Source organism: Mirounga angustirostris, unplaced genomic scaffold (assembly GCF_029215605.1).
Source record: "Mirounga angustirostris isolate CCGP_5_RB_7025 unplaced genomic scaffold, mMirAng1.0.hap1 SCAF_8, whole genome shotgun sequence".
NCBI classification, from domain to species: Eukaryota; Metazoa; Chordata; class Mammalia; order Carnivora; family Phocidae; genus Mirounga; species Mirounga angustirostris.
Genome location: NW_026991716.1, coordinates 16,086,547 through 16,110,966, shown reverse-complemented (window position 1 = coordinate 16,110,966; position 24,420 = coordinate 16,086,547). Strand labels below are relative to the sequence as shown.

General features: G+C 39.2%; 1 protein-coding gene across 2 annotated transcripts in view; it reads left to right on the top strand.

Annotated features, from left to right (window-relative positions):
* The window catches only part of TMEM170B (transmembrane protein 170B), a 35,676-nt gene extending 13,594 nt beyond the window's left edge, over positions 1-22,082 (top strand). Inside the window, exons 2-3 of one of the 2 annotated variants that reach the window (XM_054505736.2) lie at positions 4,487-4,657; positions 13,846-22,082. In XM_054505736.2, coding sequence (XP_054361711.1) covers positions 4,487-4,657; positions 13,846-13,853 — 179 coding nt within the window. In that variant the 3' untranslated portion in view covers positions 13,854-22,082. The remainder of the gene's footprint in view (positions 1-4,486; positions 4,658-13,845) is intronic. The other variant, XM_045866372.3, reaches the window with a different exon arrangement.
* Positions 22,083-24,420: the final 2,338 nt, after the last annotated feature.

The following is a 24,420-nucleotide window of genomic DNA, read 5'->3' as shown; positions in this document are numbered from 1 at the left end:
TCCGGTGCAACAATCCAGGCAAAATTTGTTTAGGATGAAGATTATGGACAGCTTTGAATAGGGAAAAATAACCAGACATTATGAGATGTGCCCAGGAAGAAGGGGTATTTCCTTCCAGTGAATTAAGGCAAGTGTGTGGATGGCAGGCTTCAGAGTTTTCTGTTTCGTGCATTGTATTTTTAAAATTTTGTTTTGCATCTTGTTTAGCACTAGCAAAGTCTCTCTCTGGCCTATCTTCCTTTCACTGTTGCTCAATTGCTGGAAGCTTGGATTAGGTGGGCTATGGGTGGACAGGGACCCCTAAGCCTGTGGATGTCCACATTAGCTGTATGGCCTAGACAGTTGAAGAAAAGGTAGTATTCCACACCTGTCCTCTTAGCCCCTGTCCTTCCTCTAGGGCTCTTGGACATCTGTTCCTGCTCTGCTCTTAGGATCCTGCAGTTCTCTTCACCTGAACTAACCTGGTAGGTTTCCTGTGTTTGCCAGTGGTGAGCAGGGCCTGAGATTGACTTTCTTATGCAGAGTAGATCAAGATCTTCAGAGGCCCCGCCCACGGACCAGGTTGTGTGCATCCATTAGGTAATTCACAATCATAGTGATAACATGAAACCTAAGTTAGCTATAGATATTCTTAGCAGAGTTCAGTTTTTTCTTTCTTTTTTTTTTTTTTTTTTAAAGATTTATTTATTTATTTATTTATTTATTTATTTGACAGAAAGAGAGACACAGCGAGAGAGGGAACACAAGCAGGGGGAGTGGGAGAGGGAGAAGCAGGCTTCCCACGGAGCAGGGAGCCCGATGCAGGACTCGATCCCAGGACCCTGGGATCATGACCTGAGCCGAAGGCAGACGCTGAACGACTGAGCCACCCAGGCGCCCCAGAGTTCAGTTTTTTCTAAGATAAATAATATGATTTTTAAAAAAAAGAAATACGAAAATAAATTTGAATTTAGGCAGTTTGTGCTCAGTCTGCTTAAGGGATAACTCTGGTCTGGTCACTAGAGGACTATTTGAGGTTCTATTTTAGTTGTATAATTCTTTGATATCTTGGGGCTTTATAAAACATTAAACTTAAAATTTACATTTCCAAATGCTCAAGCAGAGTTTTTGTTGAGGCCAATAACTATGTATTCACTAAGCAAACACCATTACTTATAATGTCAAATAATCCCTCACTCATAGTCTTAAATATAGTCAAGAATTTTTTCATTCTATTTGTATTTCAAGGACAACAAAGAAAAGTGCTTTCTGGGGTAGATTGGTAAGCTATCAGAAGTGGGCTTGGGCTAAGAGGCAGATGATTGACCTCTTTCTTAAGAGTATGTGCCTCTTGCTGTGGAGCCTTTCTGGTCTCAGAGATCCCTTGATGAAAATGCCTCCATAGGATTATTCCCTTATATTCCCACCTTGAAAAATTAACATCTTTTAAAATAGAAATATCTTCTGAGCCGCTTAAGCTTTTTTGTCCTTAATGCATTTATTATAAATTGAAGCTATTTGTTTGGGAGCGACAGCATAAAAACATTTTGCTGAAACCTAGAAGAGAAAAACCTTAAAAGGCAAGCTTTGTCTACTTTTCCTTAATGACCAGCATCTGTCTCTTATGCCATTGAGAAGCATGCATGGTCCTTCAGCACACATTAGAGAATATACCCGATGTCCCTGCCTTCAAATGATTTCACATTAACTGAGTCCAGTCTAAGTGTTAATTCTTAAGAATTTGGCAGGCTGAAAATGATTTTATTTTTTAAATCTGTTTTCTGTGTATCCTCCCTTTTTTTAAAAAAAAAAAAACTTTTTACTTTGAGATGATTGTAGATTCAGATGTGTTTGTAAGAAATAATGTGGAGAGAACCCATGTACCCTTTACCCAGTTTACCCAATGAGGACATCTTGGAAAACCACAGTGTAATATCAAAACCATGATATTGACATTGATCCACCAGCCTTATTCAGATTCACCAGTATTACTTGTATATGTGTACTAATTTATGTGTGTTTGTATTTATTTCTGTACAGTGTTGTCACTTATATAAGTATCCACCACTATAGTCAAACTACAGAATAGTTCCATTGCCCCAAAGACCCCTAGTATTTACCTTCTATCCACACCTTCCTTCCTTCATGAGTTTTTTTTTAAAGAGTTTATTTATTTTTTTGAGAGAGGGTTGGTGGGGGAAGCAGAGGGAGAAGGACAAGGAGACTCCCTGCTGAACGTGGAACCAGAAATGACCTGAGTGGAAATCAAGAGTCGGGCGCCTAACCGACTGAGCCACCCAGGCACCCCACTTCACAAGATTTGTTCGTTTCTCATTTATGGTCATGACTTAATTATCTTTGAAATTTATACCCATACTTTAAAAAGTTTATTTTTTTAGTGTGGTTAAAAAAACACAAAATTTTCCATCATAACTATTTTAAGGGTATATATAGTTCAGTAGTGTTAAGTACCTTCACATTGTTGTATAACAGATCTCCACATCTTTTTAGTCTTGAGGAACTGCAGCTCTGTACCCATTTCCCTCTCACCCAAGCCCCTGGCAACCATCATTCTGTGTTCTCTCTGTGAATTGGACTGCTTTAGATATACCTCATGTGAATGGAATCATACAGTATTTATCATTCTGTGAATGGCTTACTTTACTCAGTATAAAGTCCTCGTGGTTCAGCCCTGTCATGGCATGTCCCAGGGTTTCTTTCCTTTTTTTTTTTTTTTAAAGGTTTTATTTATTTATTTGACAGAGAGAGACACAGCGAGAGAGGGAACACAAGCAGGGGGAGTGGGAGAGGGAGAAGCAGGCTTCCCGCAGAGCAGGGAGCCCGATGTGGGGCTCAATCCCAGGACCCTGGGATCGTGACCTGAGCCGAAGGCAGACGCTTAATGACTGAGCCACCCAGGCACCCCGGTTTCTTTCCTTTTTTAAACTGAATAATATTCCATTGTGTGTGCCGTCCGCAGTTTGCTCATTCATTCATTCGTTGGGGGACACTCGAGCTGCTTCCCTTTCTTGGCTGTTGTGAGTAATACTGCTAAGAGCATGGGTGTGCAGATAGCTCTTCGTGATCCTGCTTTTAATTCTTTTCGCTATATATGCAGAAGTGGAATTGCTGGATTGTATGGTAGTTCTTTTTCAAAGTTTTTGAGGAACCACTGTACTCCATAGAAGCTACACCATTTTACATTCCCATCAACAGTGTAATATCTGTAATGATGTTGGGATAGATATGTTTTTATTCATCCATTTTTGTTCTCTTTATTTCATGACTGTTTTATTGACCTTTCTTTTCCACTTGATAGAGAGTGAATACTAGCACCGATGGCAGATACTTTGCATTACAGAATGTTTGCATACCAAGGATGATCCTCAAGGTGACATCCCCACATTTGGAGTCCACTCTTTCAGCTATAAGTAACAGAAGACTTCCCTGAGCTAGTTTACATAAAAAGGAATTTTATTAAAAGGAAACTGGGATGTTACATTGAAACTAAGGGTAGTAATGTGGCAGGCCTTAGAAATCACTGGAATGAGGGATTTGGTTGTCTCTTGTCTTTGATGGATACGTTTTTCTTTCATCCTGTTCCGTGGCTCTCATCACGTGATGCAGAAATGGCTCTTCACAAATCCTTCAGCCACCCAAAGACTGTGGTGCTCCCTGGGGCCCAATCCAGAATTCCCAGGGGAAGGGAATGATCGGCCCAGCGGGGATCAGTTGCCTCCCCTGATGGACCTCACCACAGGCCTGGGCAGGGAGGTGGAGTCAATGCAAAGACCTGGCAAAGCCTACAGGAGCTGTACGGGCTGACTGGAAGGGCACAGGTGGCCAGAAAGAAAGGGAATGAGTGCTAGAGAGACAATGGAAGGTGCGCTCATCCACCGTAACCTAAACCAAAATGAACAGTAATTGAGGACACTTTGAAGAAAGAACAATGGAGCTTGGAAAGGTCTGGGTAAGGACTATTAAAATGACCCGAGAAAAAGAATTAAAAAAAAAAATTCTGAGTGATGCTTTAGTATATAAAGTTGAGAGCCAAGAGGGGAATTGCCTGAAATTCCTAAAATCATAAAAGATAAAATTGTTGATTTCTGGAACAACTTGAATTAAGGAGTAGATTTCAAAAATGTCTTAACACAGTTATTTAGTGTAGAAAATCATATCTCAACTTTATTCCAAGAGATTTGTAAATTAATTAGGGATTTGTTAGACACATTGATGGATTATAGCTATATGATGGAGACATTTAGAGCCAATCAGAGGGTATCCTTAATATTCTGAAGTTCTGGAACTCTTTCCCCATCGAGCATCAGTGATGATGATCATCGTTAACTTTCATTTAGTGTTGCTATGTATGAGGCACTGTGCTGGCCATTTTTATATCCTTTATCTCATTTACCCTTCCTCCAAACCCTGGGGGCTCCCTATTTGTTAAACCGAATTTTCTAGGATGTTTTCAACAGAATTATTAACCCTTTGCTTTTCCTTTCAGAGATGTGGTACTGGATCTTTCTGTGGGCTCTCTTCTCCTCTCTGTTTGTCCATGGTGCTGCGGGCGTGTTGATGTTTGTGATGCTGCAGAGACATAGGCAGGGGAGAGTAATCTCGCTCGTTGCAGTCAGCATCGGATTTCTGGCTTCTGTAACTGGAGCAATGATTACTAGTAAGTTGCTTTTGTTTTGTTTAAGGACCTGATTGTATATGCACTTTATTCTTATGATGACTGTGACACTAGGGTTATCTCCCACGGAGAATATTTTCAGCACTGATCACACTTCACCTGGAAGGTAGAGACCAGTTCATTTACGCACTGAACGGATAGTTTTTGTATTTCTCTGTGAAGACTCATTATGCAAGGTTCTGTGGGAAATAGAACAACTTGTTAAAATTGGCAAGGGGCGCAGAAATCCGTGGGGAAAGTTATTTTCTGGTGGACATAGTTTTTGCCTTAAGGGAACTCCCGATCTAGCCAGGGAGAGAGGTAGGCACACAAATTGCCAGTGATAATTGTCATAAAAAAAAAAGTGAAAACATAGCCCATAGGTCCTCGATGCAATCTGCCTGGGTCTGCAAAGTAAAATCACACTTTCTTCTTAAACACAAATTGTTACGGCATAAATCTCCCCTGACCTACTAGAGATCAGCCACATGAGAGTATCCTCGAGCTGTGTGTGGCTTCCCTCCTGAGCTGCCTGAAGCGCGCCGCACACAGGCCTTGGGTCGTTCCCTTTGCCTTTCCTTAACCCCGGACCGGGGCCCCCACTCCACCTTGGGTTCAGAGACGTGGTTCTAGTTTTTGCTGTGCTGGGTGAACCAGGACTTAGATGCGTCCTGTTGAGACCCAAGGGTGCTGCGGCCGCTTTCTGGGTGCAGTTCTAGCTGCTTCTCTATGCTGCTGGTGATTTCTGCCACAGCCGGGGTACTGGAGGCCGAGGCCGCCATTCTCTTCTGGCCTGGCACAGCTCACTGCTGCCACGGGAAGGACATCTTCCTTTCTGGTTGGTTCCTAGCCCCCCAGATAAGAATAAGTCCTTTTCCCCCTGTAGTTCCAAGGCCTCCTTTTGTGTGGGACAGTCACCTTTTCCCAGAGGGATTGGCACACCTTGCCTTGGGAGGAAAACCCCTGTCCCCTCGTTTCTGTGTCTGTCCTGACACTGACAGGACATTCATAAAATAGTTGTGGGACGAAGTAGAACTATGATTTTTATTGGGACTTAAGCGAATGGAGAGGTTAATTTGGGAAGAACTGGCATAGTAAACTGTACCACCCAAGAACATGTATCAGATTTCCATGTAGTCATCAGTTTTTTCATCCTTTCTCCACTCCCCGTTTGGGTTTTCTGTGTTACTCTGTGTTGGGTTTTTGTTGTTGCTGCATGCAGCCTGTAACCTTATCCTATAACACCTTATCAAAACCTCATCCATTTTGCCACAGATAGGGTTTCAAACGAGTACTCAGGTTTAGCCAAAGCACAGGATATGCATAGTGAAGGTGGAGATTCTGCTGGAAAGGCAGAGTGGAGCCAAATCCTAGAGGGTCTTAGAAGGTGAGCCAGAATATTTGGACTTTTTCCCTGCAGGCCGCGGAAAACAAGTAAGATTGTTTTGAATGGGGTTGGCAAGGGACAAAGCAGGCCAATGGAAAAATTTACTTTAATAGCTGAATATAGTTATATGTAAAAAAACAAGAGAAAACTCTGAAAGCACAGGGACCTCGTCTGTCTTCACCACTGCTGTATTCCTAACAATAAAGCAGTACCTGGATCATAACAGATACTCAGAAAATACTGGTTGGAGAGATGGGTGGAGTAGGGGAGGAGGTGCAGAGGAAAGAAAGGAAGAAACGGGGGAGGGAAGAAGGGAGAAACTGGGGGAAGGAAGAGGAAAGGAGGCCTTACCTGTGATCTGAACTTGAGCCTGGGAGCTGAACAAGAGTAGCGGCTGTGGTTAGACATGAAGTAAGGACTATGGCAAAAGGAAACAATCCGAATTAGTTTTATTCACTGTGGTGGCATACAGTGAGGCTTGAAAGGGACTGCCAGTGTTTTTGATGGGCCCCGCTGCTGTAAGTGTGAACCCATGAACAGAGGATGAAAGAAGGAACAGCCCGCTCAGGATTTGTAAGTAGTTGTGCGGATATGTGTATTTATTGGCATAAATTATTGTAAAAGCTAAGAGAGCAGGAGAAATGTCACTGTCCTTCAGTTTATCTCTAATGATGCATTTGTACATATATTACCTAGTTTTAGTTCAGCCAAGAATAAAATAAGCCAGTGATTTTAGAAACTACAGTGTTATATTTTAAATCCTTAAAAAGAAAGTCTGACATAATTTCAAGTAAAAATTTGTATCCGGGTTAGCAATAAAGTATTTAAATTTTTCTGGCTAGTCTTTGACCTGCAGATACTTGAATTAAGAAAACTAGCCATAATGAGACTATATTATCTATATTTGTTTTCTTAATGCAATTTGTGAGTGTCAGTATGCTCTCAACTGTGTATTCAAGTCTGCAAATGATTGCTTCATATCTCTTCTGAATAAGATATTGACTGAATATAGACATATATCTGTTATATTTTGCTCCTTCTTAGGTTTTATTTCCAATACAGTGATTTTTCATTTTAGTTGGTATTGATGGTTAATACCAAAATTGGGAGAAACCAGCTGTCTGTATAGTGCCATCAGTTGGCATTACATACCTGACTAATTTTAGCAAATCTGAAGGTATAAAATGTTATCTCTTTGTTGGATTAATTTCCATTTCTCTAATCACTAAGGAGTTTGAACAGCTCTTCCTGTGCTTATTATATATTTAGATTTCTTTCTCTGCAAATTGCTTCTTTAAGTTATATGCTTACTTTTCTTTTGGGGTTCTTGCTTCCTTCTCATTAAATTATAGGGGTTTCTTATACATTCGAGGTATTGGTCTCTTGTTGGTTTTAGACTTTGCAAGTAACTTCTCAGTCTTTTATCAGTTACCATCATCTATGATATCTGTTGAGCAGAAAGCCTTAATTTCTGTGTTATCAGCACAAAGAGTTTTTTGCCTTATGGTTTATAATTTAAGAAGTTCTCCCCCACACCAAGGTCAAAAGATATGCTAGTATATTTTCTAATGTTAATTTTACAGTTTTACCTTTAATACTAAGGCCTTTAATTCCTCTAGAACAGGAGTCAGCAAACATTTTCTTATTAAGGGCTAGATAGGAAATAGGTTAAACTTTGCAAGCCCGGTGGTCTCTGTCACAGCTCTTCAACTCTGCCATTGTGGTGTGAAAGTAGGTATAGACATGTGTAAATGAATAGGCATAACTTTTTCCAATAAAACTTTATTTATAAAAACAGGGATCTAGCATTCAGGCATAATTTCATAAATTCCTGATTTGTGGCCTGGTTTAGAGTCTAACTTTGTATTTGGTATTAGATAGGATTCCAGGTGTATTTATTTTTCTTCCCACGTAATAAGTCAGTTTTGACCACACCACCCACTAAAAACACCCATCATTTCCTCATTGACTCACCTTGTTTGCATATTATGCTCAAGGCACAAGGATCTGTCTCTGAACCCTGTGCTTATTTGTTAGTCTTTTTATGTGTCCTTGCAGCATTTTTTTTTTTTTAATCCCTGTGGTTTTTTGGTATTTCTTAATACCTGGTTGGGCTAGATTCCTCTCATTTCTTTCTCAAAGTTAGCGTAGCTGTTTAGTGGCTTTTATTCTTTCACAAAGATTTTAGAATTTGTCTACTCAGTTTCTCAAAAAGTATAACTGATTTTTATTCGGATTTAATTGGATGGAGAGGTTAATTTGGGAAGAACTGGCATAGTAAACTGTCCTACCCAAGAACATGTATTAGATTTCCATGTCTTCAGATCATCTTCTGTATCTTCTGTTAGAGTTTTAAAATGTCTTTCTCAACAAGAGGGTTGTATATTTTTGGTTAATTCTTGAGCTCTTTTGTCATGGTTGTTGCGCATGGTATCTTCCAATGACGTTGGTTAGTTTTTTTTGTTTTGTTTTTTTTTAAGATTTTATTTATTTATCTGACAGAGAGAGACACAGCGAGAGAGGGAACACAAGCAGGGGGAGTGGGAGAGGGAGAAGCAGGCTCCTTGCAGAGCAGGGGCCCGATGCGGGACTCGATCCCAGGACCCTGGGATCATGACCTGAGCTGAAGGCAGTCGCTTAACCAACTGAGCCACCCAGGCGCCCTGACGTTGATTAGTTTTATTGGTGTAGAGAAACGCTGTTCAGTTTTCTGAGTTGAGTCTATGAAAGATAAAGCAAAAAACTAGTTTTTGGAAAGATACTAAGATGAATAGATTGCTGGCAAACTAATTTTTAATACAAAGTTAAGGCAGAAAATTATAGAAAAAAATAGAATAACTACAGACCCAATAATAGAGATAGAATAAAGAATTATAAAAATAACAGTTTTGCGAGCAGGGATATATTCCTAAGTATAAAATGTCAAAATTGGCATAAGAAGAAACAAAATATGAATAGGACAATAAGTATATTTAAACAGTTGAAATGTTGAAGACCCTCCCCTCCCAAAGGAACTCCAGGCTCAAATGGAGTTTGAAGAAGCAATTTAGTTCCTGTTTTATCCAAATTATTGAGGAAATGGAAAGAGTAAAGCCGTGCACAGCTTATTTGCTGAGGCCAAAGTAATCTTGTTAAGCAAGAAAAAGACCGTGCAGGAGCGGAAAAGTGTAGGCTCATTTAGCTTTTGAGTGTTACCCTAGGAATACAAAGATAATTCAGGATCCGGCCTGACTATGGCTGTATGCCAATAAAACGTTATTTATGGAAACCGAAATTTAAATTTTGTAAAATTTTCATGTATCATGAGGTATTCTTCTTTTGATTTTTAAAAAACCATTTAAAAATGTAAAAACCATTCTTCACTCCTGTGCCACGTCCGTGTGATGTGGTATGTAGGCTGGACCTGTGGACCACAACTCGCTGGCCCCTCCTCTGACCACACAGGCTGATAGAACCAACGCTGTTAAAACCAAACCTGCCGTTGCCTTCGCATCTACTTTCTCTCAGGAAATATGGAGGGCAAATCAGATCACTTTCTTTGGTGTGTCGCTGTATATTGACATCTTTTGTCCACTGGTGGCTCTTCTTCTAGCCTCTCTTGACCTTGTAGGTTCATATCTTTCACTAAAGTCGCATCAGCTCAGCAGTGTTGCTTTCTCCCCGTCGTCTTCACTGTGCCAGCATTTGCTAGTTCCTCAGTCCTCCGGAGTACTTCACTTATTTCTAAGTGATTCTTTCTGCCCTTGTGGGTAGTGGGGATTCCAGACATGCAGCGTTTATTTCAAGCATCTTGTTCCACTTGGGTCTTCTTCATTCTTGCTTAACTTAGCTGAGTCTTTCACCAAAAAAACAAAGACCATAATATTTGTGCTCTTTCATCTGGCAAGTTCAGCAAAATATATTGTAGAGAGAGGGAAAACTAAAGCAAAAATTAGAGGGAAGACATTTGTGAACACATATAAATATAACAAGATTCATACCCGAAGCATATTTTAAAAACCCTATGAATCAAATAATAAGAAAACTCAATAGAAAAAAGGAAAAAAGATTTGACAAGCATTTCGTAAAAGTAGAAAACCCTCCTGGCTTCTTAATATGTGAAGAAAAGTTCAGTCACATTAATTATCAGGGAAATGAAAATTGATCATAGAGATGACATCTCTTACTTACCAGGTTGACAAAAATTTAAAAAAAAAAAGATACTAACTGCTTCTGAAGATAATGGAGTAACTGGAATATAAATTGGTTCAACTACTTTGGAAGACAGTTTGGCATTACTTAGTAAAGTTGAAAATGCCCATAACATAAGACTGAGCAGTTCTACTTTTACCCAAGTATTGAAGAGAAATTTTTGACTGTGTATGTGGGCCAGGGGTCACACACAAGGATATTCATAGAATCAGTGTTTGCCATTGTTAAGGATTGGAAATAAATGTTATTGGCAGTAGAATGGATAAATTGTGGTATATTCATGCTTAGAATTCTATGCAGTAGTGAAAATGCATGAATTACAGCTACACACAACAACGTGGGTAGCTTTTAGACCTATGATATTGAACCCAAATTCCAGAATACTTATAGTGTCAATTTACATAAAATTAATTTATTTAAAAAACCAAATAATATATGTTTTTAGGATACATGAAGGTGGTAAAGCTGACAAAAAGCAAGGGAATGATAAAAAACAAATTCAAGGAGGAAATGGGATATAATTGAGCAGAGTCCACGGGAATTTCAAAGGAAGTAGTGATGTTCTTCTCTTCAGTTGGATGATGGTACTTGGGAATTTGTTGTCATTTTATAATCTACATATATATAAAAAATACATATTTTAAAGATTTATTTGGGGGGGGGGCTGAGGGAGAGGGAGGGAGAACCCCCAAGCAGGCTCCACACTGAGCATGGAGTACGACGTGGGGGCTGGATCCCACAACCCTGAGATTATGACCCAAGCCAAGACCAAGAGTCAGACACTTAACCAACTGAGACACCAAGGAGCCTCTACATATATTTTTATAAATACTCTTTCGTATCTGCTCAATATTCATTAGCAGTGCTTCCAAATTCATTTATTAGGCACACAAAATTGTTTTCTTGCAGATCTTTTAGATTGAGAGTTCCACTGGTACACTCTTTTCTGACCAGTGCTTCTGGGTGTGAGATTCTGCAACGCAGTGGGGACTTCTGTAAATCTACTTCTTTTGGAGGGAAGTTGTAACTTCAGAATTGTTTCCTAACTCATTATCCACTGGAAAGAAAACGGTGGCTTGTTTTATTTTCTGTCTAACACTATATAGGCTTGAAGGGCTTGTCCTCTGTTCCTTGAAAGATTTTAAAGAAGAATGGGTTATTTAGGAGTTTTGTTTGTTTTCCATCGAACATCAGGGCCTTCCAGCGTGAAATCCATTTTAATCACCAGACCAGCCAAATACTCGATAAAGGAGTCAGCTTATTTGGGAAAGAAGATGACAGTAGAGTGGAAAGGTTCTCAGTACTCATTTTCTATTCCTTAAATCATTTTCTTATTCCCTTTCACTTGTCTCTTCGGGTGTGTCTCCATGGCTCCTGACCTCCATTAAATTCTAAACCCCTACAGGAGATGCCTGAAACGCTTTCCTGGGCCCTCCATCTACAGCCAAAGGACCCCACCCTGAACTTCGGAGGCACAGAAATACTAAATATAAGCACCACCTCTTCTAGTCACATAGGAAACACTTGACATTGAACATGTACACAATTTTTCTTATTCTATGAGTATTTGCTACCTAGCTTAAAGTATAATTTATTCCTTACTATTTTATATGAAGAGTTCAGTGAGCTTTGTCATTATGTACAAGTATTTTAGTTTGGAAAAGAGGATTGAAAGATATTCTGACCTTGAAGATGAAAGTTTCTTGGAATTAAAGAGAAGTGTAGGCAAGTTGGTGTGGAAATTGTTAGATTTTTAAAATTAATTTTAGTTACATAAGTAATATATGATGGCATATTCTCCTTGTAAAATGCAAAACATTATGGATAAGGCAAAGGTCTCTTTGGACTAGCACTCCCAAACTAGTGCTCTCTTCTCAGTTGTAATCCCTATTTTCAGTTTGGCTTATATGCCCCCGGATTGTATGTATATATGAATATTACATTCATTCATATTTACATATATAAATGTTTACATACATGCACACATGCATAGGATGGATGCATATACTAGTAGAGAATATATATAGTTTTAGGTTTTATTTGTTGCATAAATAATGTCTTAGGTTCTCTCTGTCAGTTCATAAGGTTTTTATTTTTCTTTTGAAATTGTATGGGTTTCGTAGTGTGGGCTTGATATAGTTCACACACTCCACACTGAAGGATATTGGCTTCTTGCTTTTGACTTTGTGGTGTTTTGTTTTTGTTTTTGTTTTTTTGCTACTACAGTAAGTACTGCCTTGGTTATTATACGTGTATATATGTGTGTGTCTGTACTCTGGACATGGATCAAGTATTTTTCTCATCTGTCCCTTTAGTTTTTTTTTTTTTTTTTTAAGATTTTATTTATTTATTTGACAGCGAGAGAGGGAACACAAGCAGGGAGAGCGGGAGAGGGAGAAGCAGGCTTCCCGCCGAGCAGGGAGCCCAATGTGGGGCTCGATCCCAGGACCCTGGGATCGTGACCTGAGCCGAAGGCAGACGCTTAACCGACTGAGCCACTCAGGCGCCCCATGTCCCGTTAGGGGTTTTGCTCTTTTTTATGCAGCCCTCTTTTCCTAAGATCATAGATCTATTCTCTTCTGTTTTAAAGTTTACATTTACAGCTTTGTTTTTAATATTTTGTTCTTTAACCCATCTGAAATTTATTCTGGGGAGTGATGTGAAGTAGGGACCTAGATTTATTCTTTCCAATGTCTGCTCATTGTTCCAACACCATTTACTGAATGCTGAATCACTGATTGGAAATACCTTTCTCATTTACTACGATGACAACTCTTAGCCAAAATTCAGAGTGCATACTAGGACCAGTCACTCTTCATCTTCATTCCCACCCATTTTACAGTTGAGGAAATAAGGCACAGAAAGGTTAAGTGATTGCCCCATGTAGCACATCTGCTAGGGAGTGGATTTCGGAGTTTGATCCACAAGTCTGACTCCAAAACCCATGCTCTTCACCTCATATGAGCATGAGATGTTTGACTTGACACATTTGCTTACCATTTCCTAGGAAGCCTGAGCTCGTAAGTGCTTAGATTTTCCACTTCTTGGATCATTTTCTAAAACTTAGTGCTGGAGAGGCATACTCTAATTTAAATGTTTCAGTATATATAGTATATTAATAAGGTGAAGTGTTGAATCAGATGGGCTCTGAGACTCCTGTAACTCTGGGATTCTCGAATTCTTGGAAGTGTGCATGATCTAAACATTTTTCCCGGAACAGATGTCAGGTGCATCTTCCATTTTTATTGGATGTCAAGATACTAGTCTCTAAATAACTTTATGGTTGTATGCTTTATTAAAAAGACTTGGTAAACTACTTTATATGGTAGATTCTGCAATGTGGTAGTCAACTATTCTGATATTTTATACACATTTAAGATTAATTTTTTAAAAATTACTTGAATAATTTAGAAACTGCATTAAATTGTGTAGTTCCTGTATTTTCATTTATAATTATCAATATGGGTAGTTGTATGTTTATAAAAACAGACATGTTTGTTTTGTCTGTCCAATTCAATGCCCAGGTGAGAGATTACAATAACAAATTATTCATGGTTTATGAACATGTTTGATGTCAAGTAAACAGCATGTACTGTAAATACGTATTTTGCAGCCGAATAGCAAAGCCTGTCTTTCAGTGAAGTGGGCGACGGTCAAGTGCGACTTGAACCGATCACACGGAAACTTCCGTGGACAGTTTAGAAGAGGAGCAGGATGGAGGACTCTGGGGTGCTGAGATGGAAAGCGATCTGACGTCCCCGGTGCAGCGTGTTGCGAAGGGAATGAACGTGTTGGTTTGTTTCTCTGCCCCTTCTCGTGCAGGCGCAGCAGTCGCGGGCATCTACCGAGTCGCAGGGAAGAACATGGCCCCTCTGGAGGCGCTGGTGTGGGGCGTGGGACAGACTGTATTGACATTAATCATCTCCTTCTCGAGGATCCTCGCCACACTCTGAGCTTGCGGTGGGAATGTCTTACTTCGCATAAGGAAACATGTACAGATTCTCAGAACACGGCGTTGTGAAGGAGCGGGAATGAAACGTACGAGGAGAACGTGGAAGGAGCAGGGCGCCCCCGAAGGCCTTGAGCTGTGTGCAGAGATCGCCCTCTGGCGTCCAAGTGGTTGCACTACCGCACTGCGCCTTACGTGCCTCCGGCCCGGGCCGGGCGCATCACGGGACCGGAAGCTCCAGGAAGAAGCGCCTTGCTTAGCTGCCAATCAGGTTAACACGGTGTTGACTCGTCGTTCTTAACAGTGTTGTGTTGAGTTACAGGGACGTTTTGAGGAATTGATGTATGTGCCAAACTCTTCTCTTTTTTTAACATGGATCATGTGACAGTTTGCAAGCGTAGATGTAGATGAGTGCTGTGAACCATACTTGACATGAATTCAGGTAACGTAGTGAGATTTTTGTTCTGTGACGCTAAATCCCGTATGAGTGCTGAACAGCGAATCATTGAATGTGAGGTGGACGGTTTGGTTTCCAGTGCTGAACGTTTCTGGGATTTAGGGCTTTAATATGTTTAGGCATTATTGTCATTTAATTTATGCGGAAAATAATACTTAATGGAAAACTAGCTAAACTCTTTTAAGGACTCAAAGTAGACCCGTAGGGTGCATCCTTTCCACTCAAGTAACACTCTTTCAGTAGTTTCCCTCCTGTGTAACTATTCTGTTGAGACGAATTCAAAAACTTATGGGTCACACACATTGACTGTAGTTTGTGTGTCATAAAAATATAATTTGAAAGTTTTCTTATAAACTTTGTAAGAAAAGAAGTCTGAAATGCATGTTGCATTCTTTGACCCTTCTAAAGAAAGTTTTTGCCATGTATCTCATGGAGAAAACATCTTTATAGCTACTATCTCGGTGGGATTATATTACTTGTTGCATATATCTTGATTTTTGGCAAAACAAACAATCTTTCATTCTGGAGTATTACCTATATTTAAAGAGTGGCCTAAATTAGGCTGTGAAAACAAAGAGCCTCATTTGTAGATAAGTAACAAGTAAGTTATGTAAGAAGAGTAATTGCATTACACTGGGCATGTGGTAACAATTTCACTAAGTAAAAATTGGGGAATATAAGAAATAATTTAAAAATTTGGCAGTTAATCTCAGCATATCAGTACAGTACTGAACATATATTAGAGTGATTCCGTTGTTCGGTTCTCGATTTGCGCTGTTAAGTTTCCTAGAATCAGTGACAACATTTATTAGAATGAAAAATCCTTAGTAATACAACATTTTAAGAGGTTTTGGCAAGATGCAGTTGTTTTTAAGAGTGCAGGGAGCAAGGGAAACAGAACCTGGTTGAATTTGTCTCCTACTGAGATTGTTTTAAAGACCAGGTCCCTTTATAAATGTGGTAATTCAAAAAGCCACTGCAGAAAATATGAAGTTAAGGGCAGTCCAAAAAATAATCTGCATACTCTAGCCTCATTGTTTTATGACCCGATTTGGTAAAAAGTACGTTTCTATTAGGTCCCATTCAAATTTAAGACCTCCATTACCCACACCACTTTTTCTCCACCGAAAAGCAGAATGTGTTTCAATGACGTAAAAGTAGGGAGTTGGGGAAGGGGATACTTTTACCAGTATGGAAGCCAGTTTTGGGGGTTTACTAATGCTGGGCTTGGAGATCTGTTTTTAAAGACACCATTAAGCAACTATGCATCCCTAGAGATCTTTGAAGTAAATCTTAAAATTGGTTCTTTTTATTATGTACAAGCCTAAAATTATTTGTTCTTTATGTTCCTGATGTGTTCCCAAATTAAATTTAGGCATAAACTTTCCCAGTCCATTTGATTTCTCCTTTTCTTTTAGACTTGAATTGTGTTCTTCCTTTACTTTGGCTCTTCTGTTGGTAATTTCAAGTGTTCATATTCTTTGAGAGGAGTTACCAATAATGTGTTCACATTGTTTCAGATCTACAATATGAATATTTATTTTAACATATGGTTGTTTCATGATTTACGAAAGTTATCATGGTAAGGGAATACGGAGCACATGGTTTAGAATCCAAAATTAGCTGGAAAATAACCTGGACACATTAAATCCATCAATGTGTGGACCAAAGAGGTTTTAACTCCTGTTTTTACTCTAGAAAGGGAGTATAATTGGATGGTTAATAATTAGTCTTAGAGTGTCCTGCAGCTAGCTATCCCCATCATGTTGCTTTACTTTATGAATTGAGTCTACGTGTGTACTTTTAACCATTGGGGGCAATTGTTGGTTTCTTTGCTGTTTTCAGTTCTTTCCATTGAGATTTTTGTGCAAATGTCACTCTCTTGATGTTTTGAAATGCAGTTGAATAGTGTGAGTTGATGAAATTGTCTTAATAGCTACCTTTAGGCTGAGATTTTTTTTTTTTTAAATCAGTGGTTTTCCTACAGACGACAAATCCTTAATGATATATATCCACACACACATATATCATTATATACATATGTGTAAAGCTGCTATATATGAATATAGTCTAATTGGAAAGCTTTTGTTCAGTGAACACTTTCATGTTCTAGTAGAGAATTTTTTATATTTGTTCAGTTGAATGATCTTTTAAATAAGTAAGGATGTTTGAGATTTTTGAATATGGAGAAATTTTTCTTGGTTTATTAGTGCTGGAGACCCTTGTCTGTGATATGACAAAAGCCCTTATTGATGTATTTGGGTCACACTGTCTTAAAATTTATGTATGATTTAGCAGTAAACTTTCTTTGTGATAAATACAGGAAGGAAGGGGGGAAATCCTTTAGAGTTTACACTCCTTTATTTAAAAAAAAGTTTACTAAAATACTACTGATGTTGAAATCAATTCCCCAAAGAAGAGATCTATGCCGATACGCCCAAACTAATTATTATTTAACATACTGGTTAGAACTGTCCGTAGATCAGAATCAATCAGGGGGACCCCTTGAGGCTACAAATAATATGTAAAACTTTTAAATGAAGGAGGTGTGAGTGCTCTGCCCCACAGGATGGCTCCACTGGTTTCCTAGAATAAGGACATTTCTAAATGGTGTAGAGCTATTCTGTGCCCGCAGCTTAATCATTCTTACTTTAGATCTTACTGTGTACTAAGCAGTCCTATAGTCTGGTACCCGATGTACTTCCTTAGTATTTGCAACATACATTTCCACAGCCCAAAAAAGCCTAAGGGTTTTGTTTGTACTTTAAGTGAGAAATAAGGAAATGAGCTGCCCCGTATATCATGCATCTGTGACAGAAGGAATAGGGGTAAGTGGAAATCAAAGAGTGTTGTTGAAAAGGCCTTTAAAGAAGGTCTAATTAAGAGACAAATGGCGCTGCCACATTACTCTGCTCATGCCGGCACTTCCATGCCAACTAATTCAATCTGGTAAACATGGGTCTGCTGTTTTCAAAGTGCTGTACTGAGTATTTCTATAGTAAGTACAAGGATGACCGAGAGGAGATCCCTGCCCTTGAGTCCACCAAGAGCTAGCAAGGTGATTGTAAATCCTAAAAAGGTTGGGACATTTTACTTCCCGATTCTGTTTGAGAGTTTAAGTCCTGTTCCCCTTGCCCCCTGCCCCCAAATTCTGGTGTTCCCAGGTTATCCACCAAATGGACTTTCTGTAACAGAGCTGTCATTACTGTGACAGAGTGGACAGAATTCTAGACGCTAAGCCCACCACGTCAACTCGAACCCAGGGCCCGTCGCTTGTTGAATGCAAAGCAGTACTCACTTGGCAGTAGATGGTCAAGAAGAGAGTCATTAGAATTGTTTTAATTACATTTTTAACACCAATTAATATGTTGTTTTGTAAAATTCATCTATTTTCTTCCATTTTCACGTTTTCCCCTACATATATTTTAAGAAGGAAACTTAGAATCTTGCTTCCCTTACCTCCTCTCCACCTCTTTATTTCCAAAACGAGCAGATTCTCCAAGACCATTTCTGGGCTTTGGGGAGGGGGTGGAGATGGCCGGGGCAAGCAGGATTGAATTTCTGTGTTTGTTTATCGCCCGTTAAACTAGGAAAAGGGTGAGAGGGTAGCCACACTCACTCCTCTGCCTTTGCCTTATCCTGCTCGCTTCCCTTGGACCACTTGGCCAACATCCATTGAACGTCTGCCGCATGCGACTTAACTGTCCTCCTTCCAGGGATGGGAAACAGTGTCCTCCGTGTGTGGGGTCCTCTCCTCCGCCACCCTGGGCTGCGGGCTTCAGGGGTCCTGTGGGTTCTGCAGGAAGTAGACCTGGGCTTCAGTGCCTCCCGCGTCCTTCCTCCCACCGACCAGGGGTGCTTACGCCCTACCCGCTTGTTTCTAACTGCAAGGAGAAACTGTACTTTCCGATTTATGTCCAGGTGATAATCCACGAAGTCACAAGACACAGAGGGTATTTTCGGAAATATTCTCAAACTACTTCCCTCTTGCTGTTACCATTTTTCCCTCTCAGAACGTCTTTTTTCTTTTTTTTAAAGATTTTATTTATTTATTTGAAAGCGAGAGAGGGAACACAAGCAGGGGGAGTGGGAGAGGGAGAAGCAGGCCTCCCGCCGAGCAGGGAGCCCGACACGGGGCTCGATCCCAGGACCCTGGGACCATGACCTGAGCCGAAGGCAGACGCTTAACGACTGAGCCACCCAGGCGCCCCTCCCTCTCAGAACGTCTTAATCAGAATCTCTTCAAAGAGTCCTTACTTGTTTGTAAGATGTGAAGAACACGGAACGTCCCGAAGAAATTCTGGTAGATCTCAGTGGCAGCGAAGCTGGGTCGCCGTGTAAATAAAAACCAGGGGTGAGACTCTCAGTGCTGAAAATCGGCTAGTGAGCCCATCAGTTGGCTCATGATTTCTTCTAACTCCTAGTCCTTTTTTATAACATCTTGAGGAGCGACTCTTCAGGTGCAAAAGGACATTATTTGATTAAAGATGGTAAGGTTTTTCAAACATGTGGTAGTTGTAGGAGCGGGCAGTTTAAAGGCAGGAAGAGGCGCTGGAGGGCAAGGTGCGCAAGCTGGGGCAAACGCAGCTGCCCCCTGGTGGTAGGTCTGTACACTACACGGCGCGAAGGTGCTGCATGTTTCCCACATGCTGGGGAGCATTGCAATCCGTGTGTGTGTGTGTGTGTGTGTGTGTTTTGCATGTTTCCGACATGCTGGGGAGCATTGCAATCCGTGTGTGTGTGTGTGTGTGTGTGTTTTGCATGTTTCCGACATGCTGGGGAGCATTTGCATTCTGTGTGTGTGTGTGTGTGTTTTGCATGTTTCCGACATGCTGGGGAGCATTGCAATCCGTGTGTGTGTGTGTGTGTGTTTTGCATGTTTCCGACATGCTGGGGAGCATTTGCAATCCGTGTGTGTGTGTGTGTGTGTGTGGTGATGGGTTTGCTCTTCTCATGGAAGGATCTCTGTTCAGTGTAGACAGTACAGTGTTTTTAAGGAGGTTGCTAAAGTAGTTATCTAAAAACGTATCTGTGAATTTGGGGAAATAGTGCTTAATATGTGAAGTATTTTCAGTAAATATGGAGACGTACCAGTTAATAACTTTATTAAATTGATGGAAGCGCCCACATTTCTGAATGAACTGAGCTCTGAACTGTAACTATCTCCTCCTCCGAGTTTAGAGGACTCGGCTTTACATTCATTGCACATATGTTGAACTTACATAATGACCCTTGGTCGATTTCGAGAACTAATTTTGCAGTTTCTTAAAAATCTCCCTCTTCCTTCCATACCGATGTCATATGTTATAGTTTAAACATATGTACAATTTGTTGATAGACTCAGAAATGCTGGTTCAGAAGAAGATGTTCTTAACACCTTATGGTTATGCAGTTATAATCTTACTGAAAATTAAATGCTATAGGCAAGCCAAGAGAGCATGAACCTCTTACATATTTTTTGGATTATATACTGCACCCATATCGATCTCCCCTCAATGGTAATGTGACTGCCCCCTCTTCGGGAATGTATTTAGGTATGTAACTGAAACTGGGAAGCATAACAAATATATAGAAGAAGGAACTATATCATTCATAATTACCATAACTGTAGCACTTTCTCTTCTAAATACATACTGATAATTTCCGAAGTTCATCTCTTGTTTTAGAGCCCTGTGCAAATGAATGTTAACTTGACAGTGCAACTGACGATGAGAAAATTCTCTTCTTTTTAAACTAAAATGTTTGCACATCATCACTAAGTATCTTGGGGGAAGGAACGTTTTAAAGTTTTCTCCACAGAGAGCGAAATAGAGGCACTTGTTTGAAAAGTAATTTAAAAATGATTTACTTTCAGTACTGGATGAGTTGATGGTCTCATTGTTGACACTTTCTTGGTATTTGTGGTATCAGATGCATTTATGATGGAGAAATTTTTACAGTTTCGACCCTCTACTCAATACACACAACAACACACACACACGAGTTGTACACATTTAGATGAACAAATAAAGTTCCGCAGTATTTTTCATTATAGTCCTATAACTTGCTAAGATTCATAGGATTCTACCATGAAGTATTAACCCCTGACTCTAATCATTTGAAGATGAGGGGATCAACTTGAAGTTAACCAACAAAAATGGCTTGATTTAAATAGCAAAAATAGTTTACCCGATAGGTATTAAAAATTCACTTTCAAATTGTGTTAACTCTCAGACCACTGATGAATCATTTAGTAAAACACAAGTAGTTTTTAAAAGCTAAAAGCTAAATGATGCCTTAGTGCCTTTGACAGGATTCAGGATTGGCATACTTGTCACTGGGGATTTAGAGTTTAGGGACCGTATAATTGAATTAACTCCTTATGGTGAATAAAAATCAGCCATTTTGCCATTGACTGACAGATGACAACTACTTTCCTTACATTTTCATGATGTGGTATATGTCTATAATTTTTTCTTTTTACAAGTACGTTTGAAATGGAGAAAAATGTAGTCAAGACAATTAAGTGTGGGATTTTAAAATTTAGTTTTGTCGTAAACTAGAAATTCTAGTGTGAACAGTGTTAGTTTTATATCGTAGTTTAAGGGCAGAAACTTTATGTAACCTTTAGGAATATGTTTACCATCAGGGATTTCTTTTTACTATAGAAATACTTAATGTACTGTGAAGTTTAAAGACAGGAAGAATAAATGTTGGATGGGGTCACGCACAAAGGCAAAGGCGTATGTGATGAAGTACCCTACATTATGTGAACACAGTTCCCCTCCCTTTCTGTTAAGACTATAAACTACACTGTATGAGTATGTGTACTGCATGTTTACATAATACAGTTTAATTTTGAAGGGTTATTTTAAAAACTATGTTTATGTATCATACCTAACGAGCTGTAAATATTGTATACTATTGATTTTTAATTTTATATAAGCGATTTTTTAATTTCCCAATTCATGTACAAATCTCATTGTGTATATAGCAGAATTTCCTGGAGAACACAAATTTTGCAGTGAACTTTAATTATTTTAATTGTGGTAAGCATCAGGTTAGCCTTAGGGATGTTGGTCTTTATTTTAATTTATTTTTCACCACTCATTTTCTTCAAAGGGCAGCAATAAACATACGCAAGTTATTTTTGACTATAGAAAGTCGGTCTGCAAACTCAAGATCTAGGTTCCAATTCATTGCTTTAAAGAAAAGATGCACAGTTAATATCATCCACTGTCTAATCACAGGACCGTTTCTGAGGTCCGTGTGTCTCTCCTCTTTGTAATATACAGGGTGAACTCTTTACTGACTCACACAGGACAACTGTTAAAAGTGAATCCAGCACTTAAACATCATTACACAGAATTTATTGGATTAAAAATTTGTAAAATACAGTATTTTAATAAAATTTCTGTATCAATTTCATGCACTTATATATAAATAAACCTGTCTTTAAAAGCTTTATGGGGCGTTTTGACTCTTGATGACATAGCTTCTCAACTCATTCACTGCAGACTGGAATGTTTTCTCTTTACCCTTCGGTCAGGTTTTCTCGGCCGGTTTTACATGTGGATTTTGGAGGTAGTCCTGCAAAAGTAAGCAAGAAGTCCAAAAGACAGATTTGGTTGAGTTTATTGTTTTACCTAGGACTAGTCATAGGCCAAATAAACATCATCTTCTAAGAATTATTGTTTTAAAAGGCACACTATCACTTTTATTAATAAATGACTACCGTTTATTGAGTGCTTATTATCCGTTAGACACTTTATATGTATTCTTTAACATGGTGATCCTTCAAGTTAAGTGGATTACTAAGGTTTACAAAGGTAATCCTTCACAGATAAAGCATTGGAGGTTCTGAGAAGGTGAGAAACTTCTCAAGGTCACACAACTAATACTGCTGTGCTGGGGTTTTCTTACTCTCTTACCTGTGTGTTTTCTCTAATATGCTCTATTGGCTTCTACAGAGCATTGTGGGAGCTCCTACCTGCAGTAAGAGAAAATCTCATTCTTGACCAAGACCAGATGGCCTCATGGGGATTTGAGAAATTATCAACTCAGGATTTGTATTGTCAAATTTATGAATATTTTGAGTTTTTGTTAGGGATTTCCAGGGGCTGGTACTAGGTACCCAGTCAGGCTCATCTATTCTCCTGCCTGAGAAAAGACCGGGACTGACAGAGCCAGTCACTGTAATTGTTACAAACCCCATGGGAATAAAAACTAGGTAACTTTAAAAACTGTGCAAGCAAAATGGAAGTAAACAATTTTTTTTTCACCATACATGGACATATTAATTACTGAACTGGAATACAGTTTTTTTTCTAGGTAACTTTTTCATTCAACCATAAGAATTATAAAATTGGTATATTTCCCTTTCATTATGTCTTAAAAAGTTCTTGAGCTAAACATGAATCTTTAGATTAAAAACACATTTTCTATGTTGCTTCTATTATTTTTGGCTCTTGAAGTAATATTTTTATAACATTTTTCTAATGGGTAAGCTATCTATGGGTATTTTGATATTTACTGAGCATTGAGAGAAAATGTCAAAGTTCAAACTTACTGCAGCTGGTGCAGAACAAGAGCAGAGGGAAAGGTAATCTGGAGGAAGGATGTTCAGGTGTTCGGCTGAGCTCCATGACGGAGCATGAGTCCTAGTCAGACTCGTGGAGGAAGAATAGCTCAGACTTACTGAATAAGTACCAATGTGATCTGTGTGCCGAAATGGAACCCTTGTTAGTTAATAAACTAGTACCTAAAGTTTCAGGGTACGGGGAGAAAGGTGGACAGGACCTGCGGCTGATCTTTAAGGAGTAGAATTTGGGTTCACCTCCAGCTTCTAATGGAATCTTACCAGGAGAATTTTGACAGAAGAATCGTTTCTGTGCCATTGTTCTTGTTGAACGGCCATTAATTTCCCATTATTTGTTGTTATCAGACATCTGTGTTTTGGCCAGTTTTATGAATATTCTTCAGGCTCAGAGACTCCTGGGGACTGATTCGCAAAATGGAATCACCATCGGGTGGTTTTCTTGCAAAGCAAGAGTTTTATCACTAGATGGCACAATGGCTCTATTTTATTTTCCCCTGCTTTTGTCTTCTCCGTTACCTACCAACGCAGCCTGTAATTTTGGACTTAATTCTGTAGGATATATCTAATGTTCTTTTTTTTTTTCTGATAAAAATACATGTGAGGAAATTAGATATGAGAAAAATCAAGAGCTACATATTATCATTAACAAATTTATCTTTCCAAAGAAGGTTAAGATCATGTTCAGGGGTTATTGGCAAATCAGAAAAATCACATTAATTGCATGATTTTGGTAAGTCGTTAATCTGGACCTGGATTTATGTATTTTTCTCAAATTTGTAATTCTAACTCTTAACACGTAATGTTTTTTTTTTTTTTTAATCTACCAGTTAATGCTTTAGTGACATTTAGTTATCTAGTTGGTCAACTTGTTGAATAAAAGGGAAAACACCAACATAAGGCCATGGGCCTTGTTGTATCATGAGACTTGGTTATAGATTCCTGCTCTGCCATTTAGTATGTGAACTTGGCCAAGTTATTTTCCTTCTGTGATCTTCAGTTTTCTCCACAGTAAACCGTGACAAGATCTTCTGTTGCATATAATGGGTGTTCAGCAAATACTTGACCTGCCCGGATTCTTCCTCTCGTGTATTGTGTGCACATGGAAGGATGATGTACTTCCAGACTTTGCCCTAAGTTTTGGTAGTAAGTTCAGATACCTCCATTTCAAAGTCAGAGCTGGATCCTGTTTTCATACAGCGCACAG